The following is a 23698-nucleotide window of genomic DNA, read 5'->3' as shown; positions in this document are numbered from 1 at the left end:
TGGATGGGAGCCGGTGGGGACGAGGGGGGGGGGGGGGGGGCGCACGAGGACACTATCTGATTTCAGGCTCTGATCTGCAGATCAGAGCCTGAAACCGGCATTTTTTTCCACTGCCGCGATCCGATTGGTTAATCTGCACAGACTAACCAATCGAATAGATTGCCGGCAAGGGGCCACTCCGATTGGTCCCTTGCCGGCATTACTTAACTGTATGCTGTCCCTGACACCAGGGCAGGGGCAGAAGCTTTAATCCAAGCGCTTTGCATAGGTTGAATACAGCCAACATGCAACATTGTTGTTGCCATTAGTAATACTTTTAATTTGTAATGTACAACTTTTGTGGATTTATATTGATTTCCATGATTTCACTGTTATGTGCACACACCTTGTTACAACTGTGTAAATGGGGGGGGGGGGGGGCTTTAATCTCTTTATGCTATGATTAAAAGATGCACATTAGCTTGAAACATAACAGAAGATATTGTTTTTGTATCATCTGAATTCATTTTTTACACCACAGGCTGGATCAGATTTCTGCAAGTGGATGTACCGTACCTGTACCAGGCAGCCGGCTCTGAATATTCATGCACCAGAGGAATGTATCAGTTGAGGAGCTGGCGAGTTTCTCAGTGTACTTATTTTGATCATAATCTGAGGCACACAGGAGTCTTTGACACAGATCCCATACGTATATACTCCATCATATGCCACATTTTGGAGGTATCCCATAGAAACATCATAATACCACACACTGAGCGCCATTTGTATATTTTTTCAGCTAACAATTGTTTATAGTAAGCCCCACCATGACCATAAAATAAAAGGCTTTAAGGGTCAATAAAGTATAATTTATGTTTAAATAAAGTTTATATAAAAATATATTAAATACAGACTAACAATATTATACTTATACAGAAAATAGCAAGTCCTCATAAAGGTACCCGTGCAGATAAATTTCCCAAGAGACCAAAAGATCTGCTGAAAGGGAAAAAAAAAAAAAAAAAAAAAAATAATTAATCCAGCAGACGTAAAAAGATCGCTTCATCTGTTGTAAGAACCAGTATGTTGCAACTGAATTGGTCACTGGTGTCTTGCGCATCTTTTCCCTGAATCCATTGTGAAGTGCTTTTTTTTTACCCCCACTAGGTCACTTTTTAGGGTCAATAGTGCAGAATAACATGGAAATTCAGCGCTGAAGCTACAAGTTATCAGTGGCAGGTTTCAGCTGTGATGTCCACAATATAATACAATAGTCAACCTTCATGTAAATATTAATTTGTAGCTTCAGGTCAAGTATTTTTTGCCCTTTTCTTCTATTCCTTCCAATAACTTTAATCATTTTCGTAACCAACAGTTGTCAGTTAATGAACTCATTTGCTTTCCAAGTTATAGCAGTTGGCATCTCCTTTATTGTTCACATCATATCCTGGAAGAGGCTGGCCATATTTATCCACACACCAGCAATTTCCTCTTTTTCTGCCTTTTGATGGACGGCACTGTCGAATTATAAAAATGACCAACAATCAGTTAAAATTCTATCATATGAAATTTATAAAACCAAGTAGTCACAGTAGCCTATAATCAATGTAAAACTACTTCTACATTGTCATTTCTTTCCCCATTCTGCCTGGGGTGGTGGTATTTTTCACATACAGGGGGATTCTAAGGGCATTTTCGAACTACAAACCTCAGCTTTACCAAGTGCCTGTGTTAGTTTTGGAACAGTTTCTACAGAGCTTTTTAGTGAGCAAAATACTCAAACACCTTGCACCAAGAGTGAAGTAAGGATGGTTTACTAAATACAGCTATAGGACATTATAGGGGTTGTCCAACTTTATGCTCATGATAGGCGATCACTAGATCATTGGTGACAGACACCCTTCACCGCTGCAGATTAGCTGTTCAGAAATATCTCCAGTACTGGACAAGGACTGCTCTGTCTATTTTGTAGTGGACTGGAGTTGTCACTGTAGTGCTGCCCTCATTGAAATCAATGGGAACTGCGCTGAAGTGACTACCTCATTCCATCAAAGTTCACACATCTGTCTGCTTCCAGTGCCATTGTGGAACGGCTGGTGGTCAGACCCCTGCCAAATCAGCCAGTGATGGACTATCCTGAGGATAGGCAATAGAAGGTGGACAACCATTTTAAGGGTGCTGTCTAGAGATGAGCGAATCGAACTTCGGATCATATTAGTTCAGAACTTCATTAGAACGCTGCACGGAGACCTGTCTCCGTACAGCATTCAAACATATGGCCTTAGCGGAGGTAAAAGTCTGCCTACGCGAAGTCCTGCGAGACTTTGTTTTATATAATCTGACTTGGATTATTAAACTGAAAATAATTTTAAAACTTCAGATCCCAGTTTTAAAATGTATTTTCAGTTTAATTATCGGATTACATACAACGAAGTCTCGTGGGATTTCGGGTAGGTGGATTTTCATCTCCGTTAAGGCCATACATTTGAATGCTATACAGAGACAGGTCTCCATGCAGCATTCAAATGAAGTTCTGAACTAATCAACTTCAGATCTATGATCCGAAGTTAAATTCGCTCTAGTTCTAGTGCTGTCACTTATACCAAACTATCACATGGCCGAGAGGTGGCTGATGCTGCCAAGAGCTACAGACTGTCAATGGCCACAGCTTGGGTGTGTGGCACCAGCAAGTGTGACAGCATCCTAAAAATACCAGCTTTATTTAGATCTTACAGTCTTAATGTGGAAGAGTATTGTGACAAAGTGTGACGGGGATAACTTGAGTTCATAACATAACTCCTTTAGCAGCTCTGTCAGCCTCAGCAAATCTGCAGCCTCACTTATTGTAACAAATGCCAATAAATAAGTGTTTCAGGAAAGCTATACTACTGTATGTAGTACAGCGTGTATGAACAAAATGCTGCTGATTATGGTACGAATATCAGATATGTTTAAAATTAGCAATGATTTCATTATTCGGTTTATTGCCAAGAGGAAAATAGCACATTGTCCATGCTGGTTAAGTAAACCTATATACCCAAGCTAGTTGCCAAGCATGCAGCTAAAAAGGTCAGCATGTCTTGAGGATTTAAAATGCAATGTCTGTTTAATGCCAAAAAAGTTGAGCAGAAGGTTTCTGTATGAAATAACTGGTAAAATAAAAAAACAACCTCAATCCCAAATTCCACCAGGTCAATGACAGACCCCGTTATTAGATTGGCAGGGGTCAGATTCTTTGTGAATGCGCTTAGCATTGCAACTCTGTTCCATTAACTTGAATAGGACAGGGCTGGAGTAAACTAACAGGCACACCAGGTAACTAAAAGCAAGGACCTGTGCCTGGTAAGCAGGACCTCACTGCAGGACCACTGCCCCATTAAAAGCAAATGCCAAGTCAGGACCCAATCTATTCTAAAGATAGGCCAACAATTCCCAAGAACTGGGAAACCCTTTAATATTTACGCAGAGCACAGTGTGCTAAACGCATTTCCGGGCCGTGGCTCTGCAGCTGAGGACAAGAATAGGCATTTCCATTGGGGTGCCAGCCCAGTGTTTTGCGGAACTGCAAAACACTGCGGACGGGTGAATGGACTCTTATTCTGTTGAATCAACTTAAAATCCTTGACAAAATTTCACTCACTTTCACCCTGGATTTATCCACTGCGTAATCTGTGGCATTTCACAGCAGATAATGCATGCTGCTGCATGTCTATAATCATAATGACACCTATAGTAGAAGTTTATATGTTATGTAGACCACAAGGCGACTGATGCGCGGTATAAAAAGAGTCATCGGTCATGTGGCCTAGGCGCAACGAAGTCCCATTAAAGTAAATAGGGCTGAGCTGCGATACCAAGTACAGCAGCCATACAATGTACGGAGCTGTGAGGAGGCTGCAGTGCTCACCGTGGCACCACTGCCTCCTCAAATAGCTGATTGGAGGGGGGTCCCAGGGGTCAGACCCCACTAATCCTGGGGATAGGTATTAAGTATAAAAGTCAAAAACTCCTTTAACCCCATTGCTGCTGTGGAAAAGCTGCTGGCTGGAGATTTGGATTGCTATGAATAAAGTGGGAAGTTTTAATAAAGGAGGCTCCATCAGAGAGAAAGTATTAGTTTTGATGCAGGGGAGTTGGTTCATTTCTATACAGGACCCCAGGCCATGCAAAAGGATTTTGTAATTTTTTTTTTACATTTTTGCTTCAGACTGTTTAGTTTTACTGTAGTTCCTGGCGATTGGGACAATTTAAAGGCTACAGCATATAGCAATTTTTAGTTTTAAACTATTAAAATGTGTGCACAAATTGTGTTTGCATACATGTGACTGGCATATTTAAGCCATACACAAAAATTAATGGCTTGCTCAGGTTTCTATTGGTAACAAGATACAGCAAGTTCTTCTAGGAACTCTCATACGGCCAGTTAGAATTTAAGGAACCGATCTATCTCTGTCATCTGGTGAACATAACTTTTAGCCTCCTGGTTACTCATCCAGAAGGCATACTTGTTTTTAAAGCTAAGCAAGACTGGTATTCCATTTAGTGCCAACAGTGACTGAGGAACTATGATGAAGCTTTGATTGTTTTTATGTGCCTTTGCAACAGTGTCCTGACCTGACATTTTAAGATTACAGTCAATGGTCATTTAAGTTGATTAGATTTAGGCTACTTTCACACTAGCGGTCGGGCGGATCCGTTCTGAACGGATCCGCTCATAATAATGCAGACGGAGGCTCCGTTCAGAACGGATCCGTCTGCATTATTTTTAGCATAGAACAGCTAAGTGTGAAAATAGCCTAGTACGGATCCGTCCAGACTTTCAATGTAAAGTCAATGGGGGACGGATCCGCTTGAAGATTGAGCCACATTGTGGCATCTTCAAACGGATCCGTCCCCATTGACTTACATTGAAAGTCTGGACGGATCCGCACGCCTCCGCACGGCCAGGCGGACACCCGAGCAGCGTTCAGCTGTCCGCCTGTCCGTGCGGAGGCGAGCGGAGCAGAGGCTGAACGCCGCCAGACTGATGCAGTCTGAGCGGATCCGCCTCCATTCAGACTGCATCAGGGCTGGACGGCTGCGTTCGGGTCCGCTCGTGAGCTCCTTCAAACGGAGCTCACGAGCGGAAACCCGAACGCTAGTGTGAAAGTAGCCTTAGATGGAAACAAAAAATACAAATAAGCCAATGTGGATTCTTTGTAGTAAGTGCAACTTACTTGTTTTTTCTTGTAAAATCCTTTCTTATCGCAGTTCGGAATATGAAATCCTCTAGGGCTCAAGATGTTCAAGATCTTTAAGTGATTTAATATGCTTTCCATTTCTCTTCGACATGGACCCTGTGAAGACAACATTGTAGACTTATTCACTCATAAAATAAATGTTAAGCCTCATTCACAAGTCAGTGTTTCCCAGACGTGTGCTGTAGGAGTTCTCCACTGACAGCAAACGTCCCCATTCATTTTAATGTGTGTATTCAGACTAGGGATCGACCGATTATCGGTTTTACCAATATTATCGGCCGATTGAGGATTTTGACTTATCGGTATCAGCATTTATTTTGCCGATATACCGATAACGAACTGGGAACACAGATCGCGCTGCTGACAGCGCTCTCAGTGTTCCCTCAGCAGCAGCACAGGGGAGAAGGAGCAGTGTCTCCCTCCCCCTGTGCTGCTGCTGCAGCCAATGGGAGGACAGGGGACAAGAGAAGGGGAGGGGCTGTGGCCACTGCGCCACCAATGAAGAGAAATCTCTCATTCATTCAAATTGAACAGGAGGAGGGAGCTGCAGAATGACATAGCCGGCTCCCGACCTCTATGAGCTGTAGCTGCGATCCTCGGTTAACCCCTCAGGTGCTGTGGATCGCAGCTACCGCTCATAGAGGTCGGGAGCCGGCTATGTCATTCTGCAGCCAGCTCCCGCCTCCTGTATATAAATAAATGAGAGATTTAACTTCATTGGTGGCGCAGTGCGCCCCCCACCCTGTATTAATCATTGGTGGTGTAGCGGATCCCCTCTCCCCTGCTTCTCCCGATTGGAGCCCCAGCAGTGTAAGCCTGGGGCTCCGATCGGTTACCATGGCAGCCAGGACGCTATTGAAGCCCTGGCTGCCATGATAAGCTCCATGCTGCTGTGTGCACAAAGCACAGAGCAGCAGGGACAGTGAGAGCTCCTATTCACCCTGATAGAGATCTATCAGGGTGAATAGGACAAGGGTTCTAGTTCCTAAGGGGGCTAAAAGTTAGAAAAACAAAAAATAAAGTTAAAAAAATAAAAAACCAAAATAAAGTGTAAATGAAAAAGACTTACAAAAAAAAAAATACACATTAACAATAAACATTCGTTTTCAGCAGATTTGTGTAGGAATTTTTTTTCTATTATCGGCCTGAAAGTTCAAATTATTGGTATCGGCCCAAAAAAAAAAAAAAAAAAAAAAAAAGTCGATCCCTTATAGATGCATGCTCTTTTTTGTCCATGTTCACGGAGCCATCATGTTAATTATAGTCTATGGGTCCGTGAAATCCACAGATGCCATCCTTGTTTCACGGATCATTAAGAGATGTTATGAAAATTATTTTTAAGCTGTTCAGTGTCAGTGAAACACAGATGCAACAGACAGCAAGAAAGGGACACATGGACCCAACACAGTTCCATCAGATCCATCACTGACCACCTGCTCAGGGATTTGAGCACGACATGGATGTGTGAATGAGCTTTACTGTGTGTCAGTCAGTACAGAAATCCTAGGAGCCACTGCACCTAGAAATATGCAGTTGATGCTATTACACCGCATTTAGATAATACAAAAAATTTAAATAAAATAAAAGTTGTTATTTTTTTATTTTTGTAGGAATCCAGCACTTAAAGGGGTTCTGCACTTTGTTTTAACTGATGATCTATCCTCTGGATAGATCAGCTTCTGATTGGCGGGCGTACGACACCCGGGACCCCGGCCGATCAGCTGTTTGAGAAGGCAGCGTCGCAGCTTTCTCACTGTTTACCGCTGGGCCCAGTGACATCAAGGCTAGTATCAATTAGCATGGGCGGAGCTAAGCTTCATTCAAATGAGCAGAGCTTAGCCCCGCCCACACTAGTTGATACTAGTCGTGGCGTCACTCGGCCAGCGGTAAACAGTGAGAAGGCTGTGTCGCTGCTGGAGTGCCGCTGCCTTCTCAGACAGCTGATTGGCCGGGGTCCCGGGTGTCGTACCCCCGCCAATCAGAAGCTGATTATCTATCCAGAGGATAGATCAGTTAAAACAAAGTGCAGAACCCCTTTAACTTAAAATGGCATCACAAAACAAGTCACAAAGTTGACAGCTCCATAAATAAAAGGTGTTTGTAACTTACAATTCATTGATCATAGCATTATGCTGCATTTCACCCAGTATGTTTACTGTACCAAAAATTATAATTATGTAAAATTTCCTCTATGAATTTAAACAGACTAATAATTCCTCCAAATAGTTTTAGTTTCTTGGAAAAAGACAATAGGCCAATCAAAAGTATGATTAGGCATGCACTAATCTGAAGAGGCACAGATTAAATGGCCCAATTCACACAACACGTACAATAAAGAGATTAAAAAACAGGACCACAAACCTAATCATGCATCCAAAAGGGAGAAAACCTTAAAAATGTTAATTTTATAAACAATGAAGAATTATAGGACATCAAATGGTCCTGTAAAGGTTAGATACTGATTATGGGGAGTAAAAGGTTCTGAAGCCTCGCGCATCACCAGATGGATCGACTTTCTCATAAACATCTTGAAACACACATAACATTTAGTAGCTATAAAACTAATGGCCAATACTGAAAGAGAAAGAAATTACATACCCAACCTCAGCATCTCTTGTCCCCCAACAGGCATATTCAATGATCTATTAGGCCCCTTTCACACGGGCGAGTATTCCGCGCAGATGCGATGCGCGTGTTGAATGCATTGCACCTGCACTGAATACCGACCTATTCATTTCTATGGGGCTGTTCACATGAGCGGTGATTTTCATGCATCACTTGTGCATTGCGTGAAAATCGCAGCATACTCTATATTCTGCATTTTTCACGTAACGCAGGCCCCATAGCAGTGAATAGGGTTGCGTGAAAATCGCAAGCAAGTGTGATCATCACGCACGGTTGCTAGGAGACCCGATCATTATTATTTTCCCTTATAACATGGTTATAAGGGAAAATAGCATTCTGAATACAGAACACAGTACAATAGCGCTGGAGGGGTTAAAAAAAATAAAAATAACTCACCTTAGTCCAGTTGATCACGCAGCCCGGCTTCACGTCCGTCTCCTTTGCTGAACATGACCTGTGGTGACGTCACTCTGGTCAGTACATGATTAGAGATGAGCGAACTTCTGTTTTAAGTTCGGCGTCTAAAGTTCGGGGGCGGGTTAGCGGAGAATCCCGATCTGGAACCGGATATGGATTCCGACTTCCGTTGTGGTCCGTGGTAGCGGAATCAATAATGGCCGATTATTGATTCCGCTACCACGGACCACAACGGAAGTCGGAATCCATATCCGGTTCCAGATCGGGATTCTCCGCTAACCCGCCCCCGAACTTTAGACGCCGAACTTAAAACAGAAGTTCGCTCATCTCTATACATGATCCATCACATGATCTTTTACCATGGTGATGGATCATGTGCTGACCGGAGTGGCGGGGGGCGTGCCTGGGCTCCTTCCTGCAAGAATGATGCCCCTCTGGGTACCTTACTGGCTCATTTGCATACCAAATAAACTGGATTATCGAAAGATAGAAAACATCTATTGCTGAAACAAAGACACATCTAGAAATAAGGTACTAAGTGCTATTAGGCTATGGATTTACTTCAATAGTGATTATCCTGGTGACAGATTTCCTTTAATGTGTGGCCGAAATAAAATATATATATGTTTTGTACCTTTGGATGTGAAATTAATTTTACATGTTCATGCGCTTTGGTGCTATTGCTTGGATGCACAACAAATCATATACTTACATATTCCATATCCTGCTTGGATTCTGTAAAGTAGTTTAAGGTGTCTGTGCTTTGTGGATCATAGTCCACTTTGTATCGCTGAGTATTTTTGGCTTGTTCCTTCCTAATGATTTCTATTTTGGGCTGAGAATTACTATAAGACATTCTCTGTGCGTTAGACGGTGGTGGAGTGTCACTGTCAGGCAGCATGTCTTCATCAGATTTGCTGAAATTCCCTATCAATAAAAAAAAGTAACATTCATTTAGTTGTAATATTACTGTTTGTCAACACAAGAAAAATTAAAACAAAGAAAAATACTTACAGTAAAACATTTGGGTATTGGGCCCAAGATTTTCACTACTATATGGATTAAAAATAGTTTGAGGGAGAGACCACTTACTTTTACTAGATCCAATCCGTGGCTGTGCCCACAGTGTTGAACCCTAGCCCGTCAAGTTCCAAGAGATCATAAGATGGAGAAAAGACCGCAGCACTCAATGTCGTCACAATATGCAGAGTTTTATTCACCAACCGTGCGATGTTTTGACTTCTAAGGACTCTTGCACACGAACAAAACGGATTAGGTCACCCAGTTTTGTCTGCGATTGCGTTCAGTTTTTTTTTGCGTGGGTGCAATGCGCATTGATGCCTTTTACACGCGCGTGATAAAAAAATAAATTAAATGAAGGTTTACAAACATCTCTTAGCAACCATCAGCGAAAAACGCATCGCATCCGCATTCACTTCTATGGGGCCAGGGTTGCGTGAAATGCAGAATATAGAGCATGCTGCGTTTTTTTTTGTTTTTTTTTCCATGCAATGCTGAACTGATGCATGAAAAAAAAAAAAAAAAGGCTCATGAAACTCGCTCGTGTGAGAGGGGCCTAAGAGTCTCAAGATAAAAAAGTCACACGGTTGGTGAATAAAACTCTGGATATTGTGAAGACATTGAGTGCCGTGGTCTTCTCTCCATCTCATACTATATGGATTACACATGAAGCAAGGTACACATGCCAGCAGAATATCAACTTCATCTTCCCATTTGTTCTGAACAAACAACTTCAAAACACTTCGAGGTTGTCCAGTTTAAAAAAATAAAATAAAAATGTATTTTCAAACTCCCATTAGGGAATTCTGAGTTAATAGAGGGGGGTACTGTGTTCAAGATCATTTCATCTTGGTCAGGGTTGACGGTAATTACAAAGAGAAAAATCAGTCTCTGAAAGACTTGTGATGTATTACAGTCAACCCATTGGTTTGTCAAGGGATCTTCTAACAAATGTTAGATTGACTGGGTGGGCCACATTTCCACCCACCAACTGTAGCCAATGGACGTATCAATTTGAAGGCAAGATCTTTGTTAACCTGCAAAATTGTGTGACCTTTAGCCACAGCAGGCACAGGTTTGCAGCTGCCCCATGAAGCCCAGCCTTAAAGGAGATATCCAGCCTAGGAGCTGACCACACCAGTGCTCTGAAACGGTGCACCTGTCTACATTGTATTTCACAGGTTCAGAGCATTAGGGTTAGTCTATATTTTTATTTATTTTTTTACCTGTAAGGGTATGGCCAAACTTTTATGCAGTTATTGAAGTCAAAACCATAAGTGGATAAAAAAAAAAAATTATATATATATATATATATATATATATATATATATATATTAATAATAAAAAGGAGATGTCCGTAATGCTTTCTCTATTGTCATGACCCACTCCTGAACATGTGGCCATACCATTAGGTCTTCTACACATAAATGTAGTCTGCTAATTCTTTGCATTTCTTTCTAGACATTCTCCCTAAAGAGAACTGCTATAAAATAGACGTGCATGTCTATTATGTTTCATGATTGCCATATACTTACAGCCATTTTATTTTATTTTTTTTTAGGAGGGGGGGGGGGGGAATCTATCCTGGGATAACCCTGCTGGCAAAACATGTCCTTCTGTTACTAATTTTCTTAGCAACCTATAGAAAACATGGCAAACACCTCTAATAAATACAGTATAAATGCCCATTTCAGTAAAACGTAGCTCCCCTAAAATTGTGGAGTGAAGCCTTTATAAAATAAGGTAAAATCAATGCTAAAATGGTATAGACACAATAGCTAGTTCAGTTATCTGCACGGAACTGTACTCAGACCCCTTCACTAATGCCTGGGCCCTCTGGTTATTATGCAGATAATAGCTGTACCCCGAATCTGGCATTACCCATGACATATACAAGAGTTCCAGGTTAATATGCTATAAAACTGGGGATGACTTTACCTTAAAATACCTTTAGTAAAACGCATGACTCAAGTGTACTGAAGGCTTAATAACAGCATGTTATACGGGAGGCTCAAAGTAAATTGCAGTGGCATAATCTCAGCAGAGCACATTGTCACATAAAAAGGCGTTCCACAATATTGTAAAAGGAAACTATTTAAACTTCAGGCAATTCTCCATTCATGCTGGCTAGATTTCCTAGAATGGCGCACGTAAACCATATACATGGTCTGGAGTGACTAGCAATGTATCCTTTATGCTTTTCTTACTTTGCCTTCTTCTCATTTATTGGGCTTATTAAACAGAATTGGCAAGTTTTCTGAATTTGGGTTAGCCACTATTTGCTGACCTCAGCCGCCTTTCTGCTACACACAAATATAAACATTCACAAAACGTTAAGTCGGAGACTAGCGACACTAAACCCTGTAAACCAAATCAGGTGTGTATATATTAAGCCTCTATTTAAGTGCACAAGTGTAGAATAACGCATGTGCAAACAAGTAGGTTTATTCTGGAAAATATAAGTTAAAGGTCTCTTGCACACGACAGTGTGTCCCCCGTGGCCATATTGCAACCTGCATATGGCGGGTCCGCAATACACTGGACACCGGCAGTGTGCATTCCGCATCACGGATGCGGACCCGTTCATTTGAATAAGTCCGTAATCAGGAAGATACAGAACCTGTCACCGGGATTTGTGTATAGAGCTGAGGACATGGGTTGCTAGATGGCCGCTATAGCACATCCGCAATACTCAGTCCCCATAGCTCTGTGTGCTTTTATTGTGAAAAAAAAAAAAAATATATATATTTAATACATATGCAAATTAACCTGAGATGAGTCCTGTATGTGAGATGAGTCAGGGACAGGACTCATCTCAGGTTAATTTGCATATGTATCAAATTGTTTTGTTTTTTTTACACAATAAAAGCACACAGAGCTATGGGGACTGGGTATTGCGGATGTGCTAGTGGCCATCTAGCAACCCATGTCCTCAGCTCTATACACAAAATCCCGGTGACAGGTTCCCTTTAAACCCCCTTAATGACCAGACCACTTTTACAATTCTGCACTACACTACTTTCACGGTTTATTGCTCGGTCATGCAACTTACCACCCAAATGAATTTTACCTCCTTTTCTTCTCACTAATGGAGCTTTCATTTGGTGGCATTTCATTGCTGCTGACATTTTTACTTTTTTTGTTATTAAATCGAAATTATAGCAAAAAAAAAAACGACATTTTTCACTTTCAGTTGTAATTATTTTTTTAAAAACGACATCTATATAAATTTCTCTCTAAATTTATTGTTCTACATGTCTTTGATTTAAAAAAAATGGTTTGGGTAAAAGTTATAGCTTTTACAAACTATGGTACAAAAAAAAATGTGAATTTCCTGAACACCTGTCATGTTTCCTGAGGTTCTACAATGCCCAGGCAGTAGAAAGACCCCACAAATGACCCCATTTCGGAAAGTAGACACGTTATTTATTTTTTCCCCTTACAAAAGTGTCATATTCCACTAACTTGTGACAAAAAATAAAAAACTTCCATGAATTCACTATGCCCATCATGAAATACCTTGGGGTGTCTTCTTTCCAAAATGGGGTCACTTGTGGAGTAGTTACACTGCCCTGGTTTTTAGGAGCCCTAATGCGTGAGAAGTAGTTTGAAATCAAAATGTGTAAAAAATGCCCTGTGAAATCCTAAAGGTGCTCTTTGGAATGTGGGCCCCTTTGCCCACCTTGGCTGCAAAAAAGTGTCACACATGTGGTATTGCCGTACTCAGGAGAAGTTGGGGAGTCTTTACATATAACCATGCTGGGTGAGATAAATATCTCGGCAAAAGACAACTTTTCCCATTTTTTTTTTAATACAAAGTTGGCATTTGACCAAGATATTTATCTCACCCAGCATGGGTATATGTAAGATGACACCCCAAAACACATTGCCCAACTTCTCCTGAGTACGGCGATACCACATGTGTGACACTTTTTTGCAGCCTACATGCGCAAAGGGGCCCAAATTCCTTTTAGGAGGGCATTTTTAGACATTTGGATTCCAGACTTCTTCTCACGCTTTAGGGCCCCTCTAAAATGACAGGCAGTATAAATACCCCACACGTGACCCCATTTTGGAAAGAAGACACCAAGGTATTCAATGAGGGGCATGGCGAGTTCATAGAAGATTTTTTTGGGGGGCACAAGTTAGCGGAAATAGATTTCTTTTTTGTTCTTTCGCAGAAAGTCTCCCTTTCCGCTAACTTGGGACAAAAAGTTAAATCTTTCATGGACTCAATATGCCCCTCAGTGAATACCTTGGGGTGTCTTCTTTCCGAAATGGGGGGGGGGGGGGGGGGTCACATGTGGGGTATTTATACTGCCCTGGCATTTTAGGGGCCCTAAAGTCTAAATGGAGCCTTACATACAAGGGGGTGATTAATGACAGGGGTTAATAAGTGATAAGGGGTTAATAAGTGCCGGGGGGGGGGGGGTGTAGTATAGTGCTACTTTACTGAGCTGCCTGTGTCCTCTGGTGGTCGATCCAAGCAAAAGGGACCACCAGAGGACCAGGTAGCAGGTCCGGAGGCGGTTAAAGGAAAAAATAAATAAAAGTTATACTGCATTTACCCTGAAAATGAATCCTCTAATTCTCCCATGCACAGGGACAAGAGTTTTAGGTGTTTCCACCGTGATAAAGGGGCAGATTCTGAAGAGGTTATTAATCACTGCATGCCAGTGACTGAATATGGGATGCAAAAAAAAAAAGATCTTAGACCCCTTGCAGCCGAGCATGTCCGGATGCGTTCAGTGAAAACTGCGCCATTTCGCAAAGTCAGTTTGCGATTACGTTCTGTTTTTATTGCGCGGGTGCAATGCAAGTGTTGAAAAACAGAATGTTTACAAACATCTCTTAGCAACCAGTGAAAAACTCATTACATCCGCACTTGCTTGCGGATGCAATTTTCACAGAGCCCCACTCACTTCCATGGGCCCAGCGTTGCGTCAAAACCACTGCTCATGTACACAGACCCATTGAAATGAAAGTGTCCGGATTCTGAGCGGGCGCAATGCGTTCGCATCACGCACTGCACCCGTGCTGAATTCTCGCTTGTGTGAAAGGGGCCCTAGTCAAATATATCTCCAAGACAGCAGGCATGCTGCCCAGGGTTAGGATAGTAGCAGACTTAAATTGAAATATCAGGTTCAGGTAGGTTATTAGACAAAGTTCAGTTTGAGAGATTCATTTTTCAGGTGTAGAAACGACAGCTGCTAACAAGATATTTTATAGTACTGTTGGAGTAACGTCACAGGATGAGGTATCTAGTCATCAGCACAGAGATGGTACTGAAAACAGTCTGCTGATGGTCATCCAAATAGGAGCTGTGTAGAGAGAAAAGGAGGATAGGGACCTAGGACTGCACCCTGAGGAACTCCAACAGCAAGAGGGTGAGGAGAAGTTTTGAAGAACCAGCAAATGATGCACTAAGGGTACTTTCACACTTGCAGCAGAGGATTCCGGCAGGCAGTAAACCAGATGGGAAGTAAACCAGGAGAGGGCTGTGTCATTAAGGCCATTAGAGTGGAGCATACCATGAAGTTTGTGGTCTACAGTGTGAAATGCTGCAGAAAGATCCAGGATAATTATTATAGAGTAGTTTCAGTTACTTTTTGCTGTCTGGAGATCATTAGACATTTTGGTAAGAGAAGTTTCTGTAGAATGTAAAGTGCAAAAGCCAGGTTGTGAGAGGTCAAGAAGAGAGTTAGCAGAGAGGTAACTTAGGCTAAGGGTCCATTCACACGTCAGTGTGTGTGTTTTGTGGATCCGCAAAACACAGACACCGGCAATGTGCGTTCCACATTTTGCGGACCGCACATCGCCGGCACTAATAGAATAAGCCTATTCTTGTCTGCAATTGCAGACAAGAATAGGACATGTTCTTTTTTTTCGGGAACGGAATAAGGGACCCGGAAGTGCGGAACCGGGCAGCACATTTGCGGCCCTATAGAAATGAATGCGGAACGGAATTGCGGAATGGAATTGCAGTCGTGTTAATAGACCCTAAAGTAGACCAGATGTTCCAGGAGTTTAGCGATGAAGGAAGATTAGAGACAGGTCAGGTTAAGAGACGGAAGAGACTGGGGCCAGTGATAACTGTAGGATGACAATAAGTGTGTGTGTGTGTGTGTGTGTGTGTGTGTGTGTGTGTGTGTGTGTGTGTGTGTGTGTGTGTGTGTGTGTGTGTGTGTGTGTGATTAGCTCTGGTAGATAGGGTAAGTGGGCACAGTACAGAGGCAAAATACAAGTTCTTAACTCAAAACATCAGCATTTAAATCACACTTAAGGCAATTGCACAGAACAGCACGTAACTTTGCAGTCTTTGTGTTAATTCAAATAACACAAGTCACCTTGCTGGCAGTTCTGCCTCCAGTAGTCCACAGCAGGCTTTAGGGGGCTCCAGCACAGCACCAAGCCTCAGATCGCAAAACAGACATCTCTGCTGAGCCCAGCTGCCTAGTTAAGGACAGCCAGGTGCTGGCAAAACCCAGACCAGCACTTAAATTCCGGTCAGGTATTTGACCTCACCTGGCTGTAAACCAGTCCAGCCGCATATGCTGGGAGGAAAATACCTGCCTTGCCAGACACAACACCTCACTGTGTCACAGGGGTTAATTACATATTGGTTTCTGTATGTGTGAAAGGTAGAAATGTCATGAGAGAGAAGAGAGATGTTTATGGTAAAGTAGAGAAGATTGTGGTCAGAAAGTGAAAAGGGCAAGTTGAAAGTCAGAAACTGGGCATTTGCGGAAAAAGACTAGATTAAAACAGTAATTCCATATTTGTGCGTGACAGAGGAAGCAAGTGGTGGGAGAGGAGATTATAGAAAGGAAGTGAGGCTGATGAGATTGGATTGTCAATGGGAAGGAATTTAAAATCACCCATAAGGGTTGGCAATTTGCACAATAAAAAAAAATAAAAAATTAAAAAATTTATAGGAAGTCAGGCAGCAAAGTGATCCAATAACTGGTGGATTGAGCGACAACAGCAACTTGCAGGGAAAATGGGCAGAAGAGTCTGATGGTATGGACCTCAAGATGGGAATCTGAGTGCAGGTACAGGGGTAATGACCTGAAATGTGCACAGTGGAGTAAGTAGTACACCTACTCCTCTACCATGCCTGCGTCCGGGCTGGGGGTATGGGAAAAGTAGCACACCATAAATCAGTGTTGGTCAGACATTAATAGAAGATGTAGCTCTTATCTGCATGTCTCCAAACCCCTCTGCACAGGGAAGCTCTTTAATGTCACCACGGGGTTCCCTAGTATTCACAAATATCTCATATGAGCACTGTGTTCAGGCTTTCTGTGATTGGACTGGCAGCACGATCATACCAACTGGACTGCGTGCAGGAGTGCACAGTGTCATTGAACACAGCATGTACAATACATTAACAGAATGCTGGCACAGGGACCTTTCCAAAAGGGTTTGGAAAGGGTTAACAGCCAACGGTCTGAGTGCTCTGTGTCAGCAAATGGACCAATACAGCCATGTCTGTCCCTTAAACCTTGCGATTGATGTGGAAGGAAGACTAAAATATGTGGCAGTTTTGCAGAGGGTCCTTCTCCAAACTGCCATTTAAATTTACAAGGTGCAGTTGGTAAGGAGTTAAAGGGGTTGTCCGGGTTCAGTGCTGAACCTGAACATACCTCCATTTTCACTCCGGCAGCCCCCCTGAGTTGAGCATCGGAGCAGTTCATGCTCCAATGGTCTCCTTTGCCCTGTGCTAAATTGCGCAGGGCAAAGGCATTTTTTGGAGGTCTGGTGACATACCGGGGCTCTCCATGGGGCTGCCAGGAAGCCCAGTGATGTCACTGATGGGCAGGATTTAGCGCTGCCCTAGCCAGTAAAAAAAAAAAAAAAAAAAAAAAAAAAAAAAAAAAAAAAAAAAAAAAAAAGTTTCCGCCCGGCAGTGTGTTATTGAAGACAATCTAGCGCAGGGCAAGGGAGCGCATCGGAGCAAGAGATGCTCCGATGCTAGACTCAGTGGGGCTGCCTGGGTTAAAATAAGGTTATGTCCGGGTTCAGCTTTGAACCTGGACAACCCCTTTGCCTGCCATACATTCACAAAAGGCTTCAAAATTAATGTTACCCAGTTGACAAAATACTGTGACTTGCTTAGAAGATTGGCATATATTATTCCAAAAATGGGACATTTATGTATGTATGTATGTATGTATGTATGTATGCATGTCTATATCTATCTCTAAAATAGTAAGAGTTGCCAGCATTAGTTAAAATTAAGAAGTGCAGACTTTGCTATACATTACAAATGACTGCTCAGTGTATCCTCCGCATATTCATTGTTTTCAGCCAGCCTGAACGGTCAAAGATTACATTCTGAGCAGTGGCCTACCTTCAATGGACTTCTCCCTGCACACCGATGAAAACATCCTGTGTCGGAGGGGGTAGCAGCCAATGGCAGGCGGGGACGAGCCTCCCTAGTGTCACCCGCGAGGCTTGTCCCCCATCCCTCCGTGCCATTGGCTGGTCCAACACCCCCCCCCCACCAGGGGGGTTATTTACTAATAGAAATATGTCTATATTAAGCATATTTCTGGCACAGATTGCAGCACCAAGGTTCTTTGCACCACAACCTGCAACTTTCCCCCCCAACTCACACCAGGTTTAACAAAGGGAGCGTTGTGTGGTTGGGGAAAAAGCATGAGCCGGCAGAAAATGGTCTAAATCTGGATTTAGAAGCGGCAGTGGATTCTCCAAAGTTATGTAGAGGCCGGCGCCTCTACATAACTTTGTGGATCCACCGACAGCGCAGGGCCTTATTAAGACCAGTGTCTAAAACCTGGGTCCGCATGTAAAGGCGTTTGTCTTCCAAATACTGATACAAAACACTGACCAACTATTGACCTTGTGAAAGTAGCCTTAATGAGAATAAGAACGCTTTCAAATTCAGTATAAAGGCTCATGCACATGGCCGTTGGTTGGCCGTACCATGCATTAGGGACCGCAATTTGAAGTCCCCAATGCACTGGCAACATCCGTGCGGATTCCGCTGATGGATCTAGACCAGTCAACTTGAATGGGTTCGTGATCAGTCCACAAGGCAAAAAAAAAAAAATAAGCTGAACATGTTCTAATTTTTGGCGGAGCGGAGGAATGGAGAGTGCTTCCGTTCCGCACCATGGACCCATTCACGTGAATGGGTTTGCATCCGTGATGTGGGGTGCACATGGCCAGTGCCTGCATATTGCAGACCCTCTGTTTGCAGGCTGCAATATGAAACGCCCATGTGCATGAGCCCTTAGGCCTCTTTCACATGGTCGCGTTTTCAATCACATGTATTAGTGGGTCAGTGGAAAAAACAGCATGGACATGCACTATAGTCTGTGGTGCGAAACAAGGACACCGACTGAAGTCTGGGGGATCCATGAAAACCACTGACAGAATACAGACAATATCTGTGTTTTGTCAGTGGTTTTCATTGACCATTTGTAGGAGATGCTCTTTCAGCCTAGCAGTGCACATGAACTACAGTAGACAAACAGAGAGGGGGGGGGGGGGGACATCCGGAACAGACTCTTCACAGATGAAACACTGACCATCTTGTCACAGACATAATCATGGATGTCTGAAAGAGGCCTTAGTAAGCAAACCAGGAGTGGGTCCAAAACCCTGTTGAGGCATAAATCTTTTCATTATACTTTCTCAGTAGGTTGCTCTCCCAAGCCTGGCTTACAAATACTGATATAAAACACAGACCAAATACTGACTGTGTGAGAGTGGCCTTGAGTATACCTACATATATTGCACCGTTTCTAAGGAGGCAGTGTATGTCAAGAGAGCGCTCCAGGCAGAGGACTGACAGGTTCACCTCAGGATACAATTGGCGCTCTGGTCAAAAAAAAAAAAAAAAACACCACACGCGCGCACACACACACACACGTAAAATAGTAACTGACCTATACTAATAGTATACAGAACGTGAACACCTTTTCATAAGTGGGTTACGGTAAGCAGGACCCATAAGAGCTCTATATTCACACAGACTAATTGCCAGGCTCTTTTTTGGTGTATTCTTTTTTTTCCCCCCAGCAGCATTTTCAGCTGTATCTGGAAGTCATGAGCCAAATGGCAAACAGCAGTATTCGCTATGTATTTAGGAAAAATCAGCTTCTAAAATGCTTCAAGGAAGGGACATATCACTTCTGTATTGAGTCTTTGAAAACCGTGGCGTAAAAATACGTGGCACGGTATGCAATTCCCATTGCTGCATATAACAGGCAAAATAGGCAGTGTATTTTGTGGTGTGACTGAACACAGCCCAAGGCTTACTTCATAAATGTTGTGTGGCATTTTCTGTAAAACCTTTTCTGTGGCTTATTTTATTACACAGACACGTTATGGATTTTTTGCCCTACAAGGAATCCTATGGAAAAATTCCTTTAAAAACTCCCAAAAAAAAAAAAAAAAAAAAAAAAACCAGTGCATGCTGCATTCCAGAGGTAAAAAAAAACCATAGTGTTTCATATTTCCTTATTGGTGTACAGCTAACATCTGGCCACAGCATTTAAACAGAACCTTTCATGGGTCCAGACTTTATAAACTAAGTATCAGGATATGCAGGGATCTAACTGCACTTACTATTTTTTTGGGGCGCCGTTCAGTTCGCCCGCTGTGGCCCACGTTGTATTCTCCCGCCTGGTATGCTAATTTTAGCATCGGAACAATGAGGAGGAGAACTGAGTCTTTCTCCGTGGAAGTCTCCTTCTCCCTGGCTGTAGCGCTGTTCAAGCGCAGCAGAGAGCGTCACAGCCATGGAGAAAAAAAACACACATTCTCCTCCCTGGCTGTGACGCTCTCTGCTGCGCTTGAACAGCGCTACAGCCAGGGAGAAGGAGACTTCCATGGAGAAAGACTCAGTTTTCCTCTTCATTGTTCTGATGCTCAGTATTAGCATACCAGGCGGGAGAATACAATGTGGGCCACAGCGAGCAAACTGAGCGGCGCCCAGGAAAAATAGTAAGTGCAGTTAAATCCCTGCATTATGCCCTACGTATCCTGATACTTCGTTTATAATGTCTGGACCCATTAAAGGTTCTGTTTAACCCCATAGTGAACACCAATATGACTTTTTAAAAGTAGTCACTAAGAGGCCTTAAGCTAGGCTGCCGCCACATTATGTCCACTTAGGGCTCATTCAGACAACCGTATCTGTTTTGCAAATTGCGGATCCACAAAACACAGATATGGGCTGTGTGCATTCAGCCCTATGATAGAAATGCCTATTCTATTCTAGTATGCAATTGCAGAGAAGAACATGCTCTATTGTTTTTGCGGGGCCGCAGAAAGGAAGTATGGAGGCGGACCGCACACTGTTCTGTCCGCGTCTTTTGCGGCACCATTGAAATGAATGGGTCCACATCTATTCCACAAAATTACGGAACAGATGTGGACACAAATATATGGTCGTCTAAATGAGCCCTTAGTCTAATCGCTGCATGGGTCTCCCGTGCAGCAGAGTGTGGGGGCACGGCTATCACAACTCCGTCGATGCCACAGTCAAAAGTGACTGTGGCATCCAAGTGGTTTAGTGGGAAGGGCTCCCTCTGTCTTCCATTGGCACCCCGTGAATAAGATGAAGGCCCCAGGCCTGTCTGCAGCATATACGTATCAGGCCATGCCTCTCTGGTGCAGCCTACTGGTGATTGTCAGTATAGTACAGACAGCATAATACTCTGTATTGCATAAGCAGTACAGCGTATTATAGAAGCAATAAAAAATAAGGACTTATGTACCCCATAATGACGGCAACTAAAATTACAAGTCATCCCACATAAAATCAAGCCTCCACATGTCCATAAGAGAAAAATCTATACATAATTGGCATCACTAATCATACTGACCTAGAGAGTAAATCTGCAAAAGTTATAAACTCAGCAGTGGTATTGCTGTTTTTTTCCCTATCGCCCAATAAAAGCTGAGTTAAAGGGGGTGTTCCGGGTTCTGATCTGAAGCCGGACATATCCCCGTTTTCACCCAGACAGGCCCTTTGATATGAGCATCGAAACATTTCATGCTCCGATTGCAGCATACGGGTAGGCTACCCGACACTGCTAGATTTGAGTGTGTAGTTCCCTTTAAGCCAGTCAGGCCGGTTACCGGCAATCCTTATCACAGCCAGCAGAGGGAGCCCCCAGTTCAGTATAAATAGGCTAGGGCCTAGCTCAGGAAGTGAGAAGTTTCCAGACTCAGTGCAGAGAGGATTCCCTCCTGAGTCCATGCATAGAAGTCAGAAGGGCATAGCTAATCAGCCTGAAGACACAGAATACCACAGAAGCCGATCAGATAAAGCAAGAGGTACTCAAGATAACAGAGGAGGTACTAGATAAGGACAGCTTCAAGGGTACGCCAGATAAAGGGCATTAGACCTTGGAGAGAAAGTCACATGTAGCAGGACCAGTCAGGAATAGTGAGCAAGCCGCCTGTACTGCATCTCCTGTAATCAACACTCTGTATAATGCCTTGCTAAGACCGGCCATTCTGTACTCCCAAGAACCAGCTGTATTCACTGATATTCAGTAAATGTTCCAGTTTTTGTTGGCTATCCTATGCTTGCTTCATTCTTCTACAATACCATACATGGCGTGTCACCGTTTAATTGACACTGGCGTCACGAACTGTTAAATACCTGCCTGTTCCAGTATTTGCCCCAATTGAAGACGACAGTGGATCCCAGGTTAGTGAGTCGATCTGCACTACAAAGCCCAGCATACACTACTGACCCCCTGGGACACTGCATCGCTCTTTTTGGCGTCACGAACAGGATCCGCATACTTCGACAGTGCAGAGAAGTGTGAACTGTGTGCTTTAACTATTCCACCACCGTATTGCGAGGACTGTACCCTTTATTTCCAAGCCGGTGGATTGAAATTGTGCCTGGGAGGAATCAGAGACGCTGTACTGTGTTGCGCTACCCCCAGAGAGAAAATCGTATTTGTGGACTGTGATTTATTGGACTTTGCAACACCCTGCTTGCTGTCAGGGAATCGTGATCAAGATGGCCACCGGCCGCCTGGAGTAAAGTTTCCCGCGCTGCTGAGGACCTCCGTGGGCGGATCCCTTCAAAGACACAGAGAATCCCGCCCCTCTTCATCATCACACCGCCGCGGCCCTGCTTTTCCTGCGTCAGCAACGTCACCGCGTACACAGGACGTCCGGAGTCTCACGAGATTTGGCCTGCGCACACCCGGCGAAACCGGTAAGAACTTGTATCCGGAGGGAAGGGGATTGTTCCGGCCCCTTTAGTCACCAGCGGCCACCTTGTAATAAGTTAACATGTCAGATCCGGGAGTTGCCGAGCGGCCGGACCCGGGAGAGCTTGCGGCTCCTAATCATCCTATAGCCCCCAGCATGATGCCCTTTACCATGCCTTACTACTTTGGGGCCCCATGGTTTCCCCGCTATAACGGAGAGGTCCATACCCTAAGACTTTAAAGAAAAGTTGCTGGCATTATTCAAACTATACCCCATAAATGCCGATCAGCAAATGGAAATCTTGCTAGCGCAACTGGAGGGGGCTGCCCGCAGAGAGGTATTATCCTGGCCTGCTGCTGAAAGGAGTACTCTGGGGCAGATATTCACCCGCCTCAGGGCCACTTTTGAAACGAGGACTGCCTCAGAGATAAAGATGCACTTCTTTGGCAAGAAACAGAAGTCCGGTGAGTCCCTCCGTGACTATGCCCTATCACTTCAGGAGGCTTTGGGGGCTGTAATCCAGATAGATCCCAAGGAAGCTGATAACCAGGATCAGACCCTGAGGGAACAATTTATTACCGGAGTGTCTAGTGAGCAAATAAGGACCCAATTAAAGATGCTGTCCGCCCAACACCCTAACAGTACCTTTCTGGACTTTAAAGAACTGGCTATAAAAATTCTGGGGTCAGCAGTATCTACAGAGTTGAGCACCCCACCTGAGTTATCAGCCTGCAGGTCAAAACCGTTTATCATTAATCGAGCCGAGGCCGGTCAAGCTGTTCAAGCTACAGCTACCGATACTATCGCCCTGCTGACAGAGCAAGTAAATCACCTCACTAAAAGCCTAGAGAGAGTGTGCAGAAAAATGGAGGAATGGGAAAAACCTATGATGTCAGAAGAAGAGTTCCTGTCACCCTCTAAGCCGTTCCCACCTCCATACCAAGAGACTCACCCCAGGGATCCTGGGAGGCGCAATAGGGGTCGCCAGCGGCCCGTGTGTACATACTGCAAAAAGATGGGACACACAGAATCCACTTGCTGGCAGTTAAACGGGCAACCCCTGAGGCTGAGGACCACCCCTCGGGAGGTAGAACACTAGGTCCAAAAGATCCAAATTGGATGCCACGGTATGTAGGATCCCATCCTAAAATCAATGTGGAGATTAACGGGGTCCCCTTTGAAGCCCTATTAGATACTGGGTCTCA

At 43.7% G+C, this 23698-nt stretch overlaps 1 protein-coding gene across 1 annotated transcript in view; it reads right to left on the bottom strand.

Annotated features, from left to right (window-relative positions):
- Window positions 1-471: 471 nt before the first annotated feature.
- The window catches only part of IGFBP3 (insulin like growth factor binding protein 3), a 29660-nt gene continuing 6433 nt past the window's right edge, over window positions 472-23698 (bottom strand). The window contains exons 3-5 of the mRNA XM_044294370.1: window positions 8974-9188; window positions 5196-5315; window positions 472-1496 (exon numbers count right to left, since the gene is read on the bottom strand). Coding sequence (XP_044150305.1) covers window positions 1371-1496; window positions 5196-5315; window positions 8974-9188 — 461 coding nt within the window. The 3' untranslated portion in view covers window positions 472-1370. The remainder of the gene's footprint in view (window positions 1497-5195; window positions 5316-8973; window positions 9189-23698) is intronic.

This window comes from Bufo gargarizans, chromosome 5 (assembly GCF_014858855.1).
Source record: "Bufo gargarizans isolate SCDJY-AF-19 chromosome 5, ASM1485885v1, whole genome shotgun sequence".
Classification (NCBI taxonomy): domain Eukaryota; kingdom Metazoa; phylum Chordata; class Amphibia; order Anura; family Bufonidae; genus Bufo; species Bufo gargarizans.
Note: the sequence above shows the minus strand (reverse complement) of the source record. Positions and strands in the feature narration are given on the sequence as shown.